The following is a 12,432-nucleotide window of genomic DNA, read 5'->3' on the forward strand; positions in this document are numbered from 1 at the left end:
ACCCAGATGACAGAACAACAAATATGAAACAATATGAGACAATATGAAATAGGCAGAGGGTGGTAGAACATCACGGGCTGCTTTGGGAAGTTAAGAGAGTTAGGTGGAAAACGCTATACGGAACAGATACGTTTTGAGTGATGATTTAAAAGTTGATAAGTCCGGAGACGACCGGATGCGATGAGGGAGAATGTTCCAAAGGCGGGGCGCAGTGTGGCTGAAGGATCTAGCGCCCATGGTGGCCAGGCGCACTGTAGGGGTGCAGAGGAGAGTGGAACTGGAGGAGCGGAGAGTACGAGGCGGAGAATAGATATGAAGTAGATCAGTGATGTATGGTGGGGCAATAGAGTGGAGGGCTTTGTAGGTGAGGAGGAGGATTTTATAGTTTATACGGAAGGACACAGGGAGCCAGTGAAGTTGTTTAAGGACAGGGGTAATATGATGTGAGAATGGAGTTCTGGTGATGATTCGGGCAGCAGAGTTCTGGACAAGTTGTAGTTTATGAAGTGATTTGAGAGGTAGACCAGTGAGGAGTGAGTTACAGTAGTCCAAACGAGAGGTGACAAAGGCATTAACGAGTATGACCGTGCTATCGATGGTGAGTGAAGAACGGATGCGGTTTATGTTACGGAGATGGGAGTAGGCCGACCGGGTAGTGGTATTGATATGCTGAGTGAAGGAGAGAGTACTGTCTAGGATGACACCCAGGCTTTTAACTTGGGGGGAGGGGAGGACAGTATTGTTGTCAATTAGAATGGAGAAGGTGCTGGTTTTAGAAAGGGTGGATTTGGTGCCCATGAGGAGAATTTCAGTTTTGTCGGGGTTGAGTTTCAAAAAGTTATGGGTGAACCAGGATTTGATATTATGTAAGCAGGTAAGGAGGGAGGGAGGGGGGAGGGCAGAAGATGGAGCAGCAGAGAGGTAGAGCTGGGTGTCGTCTGCATAACAGTGGAAATTGATGTTATGTTGCCTAAAGATATGTCCGAGAGGAAGGAGATAAATAATGAAGAGGAGGGGCAGAGCCCTGGGGCACGCCACAACTGACAGTAGAGGGCTGAGAGTGGAAGTTCTGGAGATGGACGGACTGGGTGCGGTCAGAGAGGTAGGAGGTGAACCATGACAGGACCGATGCCGATGGAAGCAAGGCAATGGAGAAGAATATTGTGTGAGACGGTGTCAAAAGCTGCAGTTAGGTCAAGGAGGATGAGGATGGAGACAAGGCCAGAGTCTGCGGCTACTAGGAGGTCGTTGGTGATTTTGACCAGGGCAGTTTCAGTGCTGTGAAGTTGGCGGAAACCAGATTGAAAGTGTTCGTATAGGCTATTGGCGGCAAGGTGGGTATGGACCTGGTGGTGGACAACTTTTTCAAGAATTTTAGAGAGGAACGGGAGATTGGAGATAGGGCGGAAGTTGTTAAGGTTCGCAGGATCGAGACCAGGTTTTTTTAGGATTGGTGTGATGATGGCTGTCTTGAGTGATGGGGGTACGATACCAGAACTGAGAGAAGTGTGAACAATGTGGGTAACATGAGGAAGGAGAGAGGGGAGACAGAGCTTGACGAGGTTGGTTGGTAGGGGGTCAAGTTTGCAGGTTGAGGGTTTGGATTTGAGGATCAGGGAAGAGATAACCGTGGTGGGTGGAATGATAAAACTCGAAAGCAGGGAGGAAACTGATAGACAGGGTAAGGTACAGTGGAGGCAGTTCGCAGTGTCACAGATGGGGGGAAATTGCTGGTGTATATTTTCGATTTTTGATGAGAAGAAATCCAGGAAGTTATTGCACAAGGTGGTGGAGAGTGAGGGAAGAGAGGAGTATCGGGAGGGCCCAATAAATTTTTGACAGTGGAGAAGAGGGAACGTGTGGAGCCAGAGGCGGATACAATAAGAGAGGCATAGAAGTCAGATTTTGTTTGAGTAATGGTTTGCTTGTACTTCAGTATGTGGTTTAGGTATAAGTCCTTGTGGGTGGATGAACCTGTTTTTTTGAAGAGACGTTCAAGGCGACGGGCTTGGGTTTTGAGGAGGCGGAGTTCGGGGGTGTACCATGGAGCAGAGTGCGTAAAGGATACAGATCTAGTTTTGAGTGGGGCGAAGGTGTCGAGTAGATTTCGTAGCTCACGGTTGAAATTGGATAACATGTTGGAGAGGGACGGTGAATAATTAGTACATGAAAGTTTGTTGAGAGCAGCAGTGAAGGAGGGGAGGTCGATGTTCTTTAAGTTACGGAAGGTGATGGTGCGGGAGAGGTGGGATTTGAAGATAGGTAGTTTGGAGTTAAAGCAGACTAGTTTGTGGTCGGAGAAGGAGGTGTCGAGGGTAGAACATGACTGAGCTGTGACGCCAGAGCAGCAGACTAAGTCGAGGGTGTGGCCTAGAGAATGTGTTGGGGAGGTGATGTATTGTTGGAGCCCAAAGCTGTCCAGACAGGAATTGAAGTCTTTTGTTGTGGTGTTGTTGGGATTGTCGAAGTGGATGTTAAAATCACCAAGAAGAATTATGTTGGCTGACAGAGAGATGAGGTTAGCTAAGAGGTCAGACAGTTCATCCAGGAAGGTCGGGTTAGGTTTTGGTGGGCGGTAGATAGTGGCCAAGAAGGTTGGTGTGTGACCATGAATACGTGCTATGAGAGCTTCAAAGGACTGAAAGGTGACAGTGGGGTGGATGGATATTTTGTATTTAAGGTTGAACAGTATGGCGAGGCCGCCACCACGTCCCGAGAGGCGTGGATGGGTGAGATATGTGAAACCAGGAGGAATAGATTGATTAAGTTCAGTGAAGTCGTTGGGCTGCTGCCAGGTTTCAGTTAAGCACAGGATGTCGAGATTGTGTTTTAGAATAATGTCAAAGATGAGGGATGCTTTTTGAGAGAGGGAGCGAACGTTAAGTAGTCCAAAATGAGTGTTATGGAAAGGTGTAGAGTCCATGTATCTGGGGATGTTAGCTAGAACAGAGTGGTTGATCAGGTTTATATACCTGGTTTCCTCGGCTGAGGTCGGGAGGATGACCAGATGGAGGGGATTGGTAGTATGGAGTCAGATAGTCAGGCTTGTGGGACAGAATGGACAGGTTGTCCAGTGTTAGCGTGTGGGGTACAGTGAACTGCATGTTGAATGTTGGTGGAAAGTATATGGGAGCCCAGGCGGTTAGGATGCAGACCATCTCCTGCAAAGAAGGCAGGTCGGTTCCAGAAGAGGTTGAAGTTGTCGATGAATTGGAGATTGTAGGACAGGGAGACAGACTTGAGCCAGGTGTTGAGACTGAGGATTCTACTGAAGCGGCCAGAGCCTCTTCCAAACGTGGGGATGGGACCAGACATGAAAATAGTCTTACCACAGTTGCTTAGGAGGTGGAGGAGAGAGAGAAAATCCTTTTTAGTTAGTTCAGACTGGTGGAGTGACGTGTCACAAGTTCCAATATGAACAATCATTCTAATGATGGAAGACGGAAGTGTTGGCAGTAATCCAGGAAGCATGGCCAAGATGTCTGAGGTCGTAGCTCCAGGGAAACAGTGAGTAGTGGCGTTGAAAAAGCGTACATTCCTTATAATTGAGTCTCCGATGATTAACGTGGTTGGGGGAAAAAGGGGGCGTGGAGAAGACGCCAGTAGTTGGCCGTTTGAGTCGTGTCGTCTTGCTGACTGGCGGGGAGGCGGGGCGGAGACATCAGGTGCTGAGGTGGAAGATGGAGGCGGCAGTTCGGTAGACTCAAGTTCCAGACAAATCTCAAGGAAAAAAAATGCACTTGACTAGTTTAGTGTCACAACAAAATGGGTCTGAATACGTTTGTAAATGCAAGATTTCTGATTTTTAATAACTGTAAAATATTCTAAATACATGTTTTTCATTTGGTTATTGATTACTGAGTGCAGGCTAAAACAAATATAGCAATTTGATCAATTTACAATAAAATCTAAAATACTGAAGTGGACAAAACATGAAACGTTTGAAGCCACTACAAAACTGTTTGCAACATATGAATTAACATTCGAGAAGTCAAGTATGCTGCAGAAGTGGTTTTTAGTATCATCTCATTTAGAGCAGACAATGCAAACTTCATATTCAAACCCACTGGCTGGCACGTACTTGATTCCACTTTTTTCTTTTCTTTTTTGCAGTTCAGTGTATGTGGGGGCAACATCTAAGGTACACTACATACTTCTCATGTCAATCCTTTCCTCTTCTGCCTCATTCCAAAACACACTACGAATAAACAAATTTTTACAGATGGAATGAAAAATAACACACATATTGTATAAAAGGCACTGCACAACCAGCCATTACAGGTTTCTTACTATAACCATTGTTTGACTCGCTAGCTTTTTCATCCATCCACCCATCATCTGTGCACAGTTATTCCTTTAACCAGGGTCACAGGGATCTGCTGGAGCCTATCCCAGCTCTCTTTCAGGTGGAAGGCAGGGGTACACCCTGTACAGACTCTACAAGCTTTTATTTACTATTTTTTAATTTTCTTTTATTTTCTATTTTTTGTAACATTTGTTCAGTAACAACTGAATTTGACTGGATCAATATAATTATATCTTTTTTTCTTTCTCTATAGTAATGTTTCCATGTGAATGCTGTAGATTTGTTCACAACACTCTACAGTGACAAAAGAACCACCTGCATGTGTATATGCGTAAATGCTGAGTATATTTCTGCAGGGAACCTGCTGAAAGCTAACAAAGGGCTCAGGAAAAGGCAGCACTCAAAAATCAAAGGTAGTGTGGTACATTCAATAAAAAAACTACATGGCAGATCTATACATATGCTATCCATATCCACATGTACAGTTGCTAACAAACATTGCTAATAGAGGAGAAAATGTGAAACAAGTTGAATAAATGCTCAGTAATCTCAGATACCAAAGCCAAATTAAATTTTGCAGACCCACAAGAAATATTTCTAGAACTCAACAAATACTAAGTTTATACTTAGTTTTGTTTTGCTTAGGGAACAGAAATGTTGACTGGCTAATCTCAAAATGAAGAGCATGCTGTGTGGTGCCAGGGTCTTTAGACAGAGGGAAAAGTATGACAGCTTTTGTTGTCTTTTAAAGGGAAAGGAATGGCAGGCAGCTGCTTCTATAATTACCATCTGATACTCCCTTGGTCAGTCATGAGGTTCCTCCTCTGACATTGCATTACATCCTTTAAAGCTGTAGAACCTTACCACCAACCTTGAACTAGTAATTGTTCATAGTTAAACTTTTGACCCTGGCCTACTCTAAATTAAATTGAGAGTATAATAAACACTACACACCTGTCTTCAATGAACAAATGGTACTGACTAGCAAAATAAAAGTGATTTATGACAAAAATAAGGGTAACAGGTGAGAGGAAAAACAGGTGATGACAGCTGCACTATGGTGTGGGTGAAAACCAAACAGAGGAAAGTTTCCACCCCATTTTCTCTGAAAAGGTTCTTTCCACCAGTAAGAGTCACAGGTGTGAGGCAGGAGGGCCAGAGTATACACACACACCCTTGCCACAAGTCAGTTAGAAGCCACAGAACTTTTCATGGCCATGTGGTTTGACTTCACAGCTGAATGCAAACCATAGTGTTGGTGTGATTAGTGCAGCTCTGTGAGGTCTAAAAGTCTGACAGTCTAACGCACATCAAAACAGATGCATTAGCTTCTGTCAAAGACCAGATGATTATGAAAACAGCTTGGGTGGTGACATCATCCAGCATTACACATTCATGTAGATAACTCTACTGTCCGTAAAAACACCAAACACAATTAAAAAAAACATTAGTAATTATAATGTGCCAGCTAACATTATCATACTAATAGAGCAGAGGTAAAAATAAGAATCACAATCCTTATTACTGAGATCATGTTAAAAAAATAACTATTTAATATTGGTATTTGTAAATTGTAATCCATACTGTTATATTGTAAAACAATACAATTCAACACCACCACAAACAACCACTAAATGATTACATAGTTATAACAGCACCTCTTTAAAACAATTTCAATGTAGATGTATTCTTTAACTGCTAGATTAATATACAACTTTATACATCACTGCATGACTGCGTTGTGTACACCATTAAAATATGTCTTGTTTTTAAATGTTTGTGTGTCTGGGGGTCTTAGTATGCTTCTATCGAAAAAGGTCTTATAACTTAATATTGTTGGGTAGAATTCTAGGTCTAGATGCTCCACCACACTGTTTAAGTTGAAGGGAAAACTCATAATGAAAACAAAAGCATGAGTATCCATAAATTTTGGCTTTTCATCCAACATGACCAAAACAAATGTTTGGTTATTTATGAAATAATCTCAACTACTGTTGTCAGATGATAATACCAAATGCAGACTTATTTCTCTGGAAATGAAAGATCCTGTGCTTTGTTTCCTGCTGCTGCAGCTATCTCTTCAGCCTTAAGCAGAGGTTGCTGTCTTAACTCACAATCCCACAACCTCACTACAGACTGTGGAGCTTTGTCTGTCTCGTGAACATGATCTTCGATGCTCATTAGATGCTAAAGGGCTTTTATTTTCTAAAGCATGTGACTGTGGTATTTCAACTGTAAACTTATGACTATCATTTTAAATTTTTCTCCTTGTTGGATTAGCTCTTGTACACAGGCAACATACTGTACAGCTGGCTATCATGCTTGAAGGGATCGTCAATGGTGCAAGCAAACACCACAAGAGTTCCAGCTAGTCTACGTCCCAATATGACAACACTGGAAATGTTTTATATATGAATGCTTCAAGTCGCATTGTAGGCACATGTTGCACTCTCAGTATTTTTTATTAAAATGTAAAGCACTGACCCCTCATCTTTCTATACAAACTATAAATGTAGATGAAAATTTAGAAACCAGGTATGCATAAACCGGCATCTATGTGTAAGTCTAACAGATAACAATAAGATAACAAGTAAAATTTACCCCAGCTGTATGAAGTGATTCACTTTGCATTTAAAGCTAACAGCCTATCACCCCTATCAAACATGCATTAACAACTGTCACAGTGTTGCATGCCCCTACAAGCATTTATATCGATAAGCAAAGCATGGCTCACAGTTCTGGACAAACAATGACACTTCTCATTAATTAAAGTAGCCATGAAGACAGTAGCAGAAGAGCGATATCTGCTGTATTACAATACAAAGCTTTAAACAGATTACTAAATGTGTAAATGTGTATGGCATATTGGAAGAGATGTTTACTTCTTGGCAAAATTTATATTTTCCACCTGTCACTTTTGTGATCCATGCAAGTTGCTGGATGGCATCTTCTCGTTGTAGTGCTCTCTCTCCTGAAACTCTCAATTGTTTTAGTTTGTTTGTTGTCTCATGTATCCACAATTGTTCAAGATGACAATCAAACAATGATTATAAATTTATTTACTGACCTTACTATGGTGACTTTCTTCTGGTATCATTATGGAAATCACCCACAACCTTGCTTTTGTGGCCTTGCTATTGATAAGCTAAAGAATGTGACAGATTTACAGCACACAGAAGTGTTTAAGCAAAGGGGAAAAAAAAAAAAATCACACAAAAACAGCAGTACATTGCTGCATTATACTCACATAACATTAGGTGTCCCAAAAGATTTACAGTACGCACAAAGAGTAAGTAGTGGCAAATTCACTATTCACTACCATGAATGTTTTAGACACAATAAGTGATGAATACCGGATCATTTCTACTCACAAGAATGAATGTTTGTGGTTAATAAATAATTAGAAACAAATGTAAACATGAGGCGATAACTGCGCTGGCACTATTTGTATTAATGCATTGTTCCACACAAAAACTACAAGCAGAAACCACAGCAACCATTGATACAGTAATAAGAACTGTAACCACAAAAAGAATAGCGATAATTAGTTATTTTACCAAACCAACCCCACACGTCTGTCCCATAGTTGACCCAATCAGTCAAAACTTCCAATCTGTGATATATTTCAGCATAGAAAAAAAACACATAATGTGCAAGTAGGGAAAATACAAAACTCTGTAGTGTGGAGGGCAATTTCTCGTTCCATTTTACAAAGAATAAAAGGGACCCAGAAGTCCAAGTGATGATTCCCTGACACATAAACAGCTAGTAACAAAGACCATCTTGCTTAAAATTGCATACACTACTCCGGTTTTGCCATTTTGGAGTTTATGTCGTCTAAATCCTCACAGACAGTTTGATTTGTGCTATACCCCCTCTCCAACATGTAACCACCACCTCCATGGTGGTATAAGACCAAGTAATGTCTCATGTCTTTCACTGTGCATTTACACCTCCTAAGGAATGAAGACCCTACATTTTAATTCCTAACATACACATTTTCTGCTTTCTTTGTTTACATGGTCGTGTTGCATTGTCACTTTTTACTGAACGTCTGACCACGCAAAAAAACACATGCCAATGCCTACAACGCTTAACCTGCATTTAGCCTGGGGCTACTGTCACAAGTTTTCCACTATGAAAGATAAAATAAACTTGCTAGGTTCAGCAGGGAGTTTTAACATGACTTATTCCCAGGTTACTAAATAACTTTCCTAACGTTACAAGACACTGAAATGCCGGCTACCTGTGCTGTTTTATAACGAGTGACATCTAAGTACATATTTTGAGCAAGTAGAATAAAGCAAGTGTAACTTAACGCTAAGTTTGTAAATTTGGTTCTAATGCCTTTTGCTTGATCCACTTAGTTAAATATTCTTTAGCGTTAACGTTATCTTGCAGTGTTTTGCTATGTTAACATTAACTGAATCTCTTCTGAAGCCAAACGTTTATTAACAAATAGCTACGAAAAAATACAGTTCTCAAGTTAAATCACTGACTGTGTTGCCCATTTTTCGTAGGCAAGTTAGGGATTAGTCTGTGTTATGTTAGTCTAGATAACAAAGCGTAATTTAAGCAAATCAGCTGGTCGCCGTGACAACACCGAAATAAACAAGTCTACGTTAATAATTACCATATCGCCATCGCAACTGCTGTTTAGCAGAATAGTAACATGCATTTAAGATTAGGAAAATAACTTTCCAAAATGCTGACATAGCTGGCAGAGTAAGAAGCTAATGTCGTTAAACCCTCAAGACATTACAGTCAAAAGCTGGCTAGCTAGCCTTAAGTTTGTAGCCAAGTTTTTAGTTTGCATGACGTCACATTTAAACTGTCATTTCAAAGGTTAAGGATAACCAATATCACCGTCGATCGTGTTCACTCGACTACTTACCTTCACATAGAGTCACTGTAAGTATAATCCAAGGCTCCTCTGAACATGTTATGGACTTATAAATCCATATCATGTACAGTTCGCCTGCATTGCTGCCATCTTGTCCTAGACGACAGGAAGGGAGAGCTCGCTCTCGGTAAAGCCACCATCTCCCACATTTTAAACATTGAATAACTCTTGCATATGAGCGTCCAGAAACACCACACTGAGCCTAGGTTGTAACTACACAGCTCAAATTCGTCTCCTTCCCCTTTGGGCAAAGTAGCCCATCTCTGAAAGGATGTCTGTTCCTCCGTCTAGACGTACAGCTCCGCGGCCCTGCCAGCCTCTAACATGTCCCTATTCTCTAGCAACTGCAAGCAAATGTTTGTGAACTGACGGCATTGGCCAGACCTGAGCAATCTATCATCGAGCAGACACCTTCACAAAGACTCAGGATTAACGTATATACAAGCGCAATGCACTATAGTACATATGCAATAAGTGAGCACAAATCGGGGTTATTATTTTCATATATTTTTAATATACAAATATTCAGGAATGGGTTTACAATGTGCATTTGTCTTGTGAATACCCATCCCTGAAAGTTTTGCATTTGCATATAAAGTTGAGAAAGGTTTGGATTGAGACAATGGGTGGCAAGGGAATAAATCGAATACATAGCCTCCATATTTTTATATTGGTATATACATAATTGAAGATAGATGCTAATTGTGTTGATAGACCTACCTGATTGTACAAATGTGTATAAAACGTAATAAAATTCGTAGTTAAGAATTATTCAATATATTTATAAATATATGTAAACACCTTTTTAACAGTGTATCAACAGCAGGTCTTGAGACCAGGCTCAATTTGTGGCAGAAATGCCACTGCAGATGCCGAAAGTGCCACTACATATGCCACGGCATTTTAAGAGGTGCCACGGCAGATGCCATGTCATTTTAAGAGGTGCCACGACATTTTAAGAGATGCCACTGCATTGCCAATAGTTAGCAGCAGCATTGCTTTTGAAATGTCCATATATCTGTACGTCAGCTCTGATACCACTCCATTTGGCTGTACATAACACTAAAATAGCTCCCGCTATAATTAAGGTGCCAGTCCAGTTGACATGTATGTGGCCACTGAGCTGCCGGTGTATCGTCTACACTGTGACATAATCTTTGATATGTGCTGGTCACAAGATGTTTTTTGGATTGATGATTGCAATACCCACATTAAAACACCAGGGAATAATAATCATAGGCTAGGCTAATACACAAATTAGTCCTATGTTAGCTGAAGTCACATAAAGATAAACATTCATAATTTAACAGCACACAACCAGAAAATACAGAAAAGAAGTGTAGATTAAAAATTCAAAGATCATAATAAATGACAAATATACTTTCATATGAAAACAGAGGAAAAACATAACTTATTGCATGTAATTCATGTGTTGACTGCTGAGAGGACAAGAAAAGCGTAGCCTAGTCTCCACTGTCCTCGCTGTCCTAGCGTATATAAAAATGTACTATTTGATCCTTTGGTTTGATCTTATTTTAAGCATCAAACTCTAACCCCGCATTGCTATACATTTTTACTACAGCGCCACCTACTGGTTAAGAAGTCATACATCAACCTATTTCTGTATTAGCACTTTCAATATCATGTCGCTTCAAATATTGACAATAACAAATCACAGAAAACATTGCAGCTTATGCCATCTTTGAGAGTCTAGACACGAGTGTCACCTTAACAGCAATAGGAAAACCATCGGGGAGGCGTGGAAATAGGCTACGTAAGCAAAGTTATATTAAGGTTATATAGTGAAATATACCTTTGCATTTTTTATTTAGTTTAAAGGAGGACGACAAAAACAGCGTGGCTGCTTTCGCAACATGGGGTGTCAATAAAAATGCCAGAGGCATCTCCGGCTACCACTTCTGGTGCCGCTAACACTGCGCAAAATACAGCGGCACTACGGGTAGCACCCAGAGATGCCACTCGTGGTGCCGCTAACTAGCAGTGTCCTACAAAAGTACAGTACAGTACAGTGTCGTATCTTTATCACAATTTCCAAAATTGGCTCAAACTTTAGATTTTTGTTTTTTATCACAAATAAAGCTAAGAAGAGTGTAAGAACGTTTGCTGTTTAATTAAGATGTCACAACGTTAACGCGTGTCGTGTGCTCCTATATATCACTTACAAGCCTACGTGAGTTTTGTAGCTTTGTTCATGTGCCAAAGACACTTGTTCACTTATGATGGGATAATTGTTCAGTGCTCTTTTGCTCTGGTCTGTTTTGGGTTGTTGGCCAGATATAGACGAGCGCGCGCTCTCGACGGCTATCATTTGTCTCCCCCTATTGGCCATCAAGTGGACCAGTGCTGTGCAGTATAGGTTAAAGCTTTTGTCTTATCGCCAGAGGTGGGAAGTAACGAAGTACAAATACTTCGTTACTGTTCTTAAATGGATTTTTCAGGCTTCTGTACTTTACTTGAGTATTTATTTTTCTGACGACTTTTTACTTCTACTCCCTACAATTAAACACAAATATCTGTACTTTCTACTCCTTACATTATCAAAACAGGCTCGTTACTTTTTCAACCTTCGCAAATGACGGCACGACGTAAAAGACCTACCTAACTAGAGAGGGAAATCGAATGAGTGTACAGGTTATTATAGAGAGAAAACTTGCCGAGTCCGACGAGGATGCAGCAGATTCGGAAGCAAGACATTCCCCATCCATGGCCGTATTTTTTTAAAAACTGTTTGATGTGGTCGGCTTCAAAAATGTTCCATGGCTGAATGCGTTGTGTTTTGTTCAATGTACCAGCACTGTGCAGGTTGTTAATAAGAGAAGATTTTGAGGAAGTCCAATAACACGATGCATAATCTGATTTGTGATTCAACTGTGTTCCAGAAAACTGTTGCAGTAACATTAAAGAACATACAGCCACACTACATAACAATGACAGGAACATTTTACATAAAATTACCAACAGCCAGCGAGGAATATTAGTGGACATTTAAGTTTAAAATGAATAACTACGATAGACCTGCTTGTTTTAAAAACGTTAACGTTATGTAACCTCAATAGATCGACACACTGTTCATGAGCAGTGTAAGCAGATATTGCATTATTTCGCGACATATAATTGGCACAGTCACAGCAGAAATTATAGATGTTTTGATCAGATTAGTGACGTGGTGATGCTTTTTTTTATTTTGAAGGATTTCCACCGG

The 12,432-nt window shown here is 40.7% G+C and overlaps 1 protein-coding gene across 3 annotated transcripts in view; it reads right to left on the reverse strand.

The window, feature by feature from the left end:
- hipk3b (homeodomain interacting protein kinase 3b) overlaps positions 1 to 9,540 on the reverse strand; it is a 61,839-nt gene extending 52,299 nt beyond the window's left edge. For 2 of the 3 annotated variants that reach the window (XM_026320443.1, XM_026320445.1), the window contains exon 1: positions 9,201 to 9,540. In XM_026320443.1, coding sequence (XP_026176228.1) covers positions 9,201 to 9,273 — 73 coding nt within the window. In that variant the 5' untranslated portion in view covers positions 9,274 to 9,540. Of the gene's footprint in view, positions 1 to 7,373; positions 7,437 to 9,200 lie in introns of those variants that run through there. The other variant, XM_026320444.1, reaches the window with a different exon arrangement.
- Positions 9,541 to 12,432: the final 2,892 nt, after the last annotated feature.

Source organism: Mastacembelus armatus, chromosome 3 (genome assembly GCF_900324485.2).
Source record: "Mastacembelus armatus chromosome 3, fMasArm1.2, whole genome shotgun sequence".
NCBI lineage: Eukaryota > Metazoa > Chordata > Actinopteri > Synbranchiformes > Mastacembelidae > Mastacembelus > Mastacembelus armatus.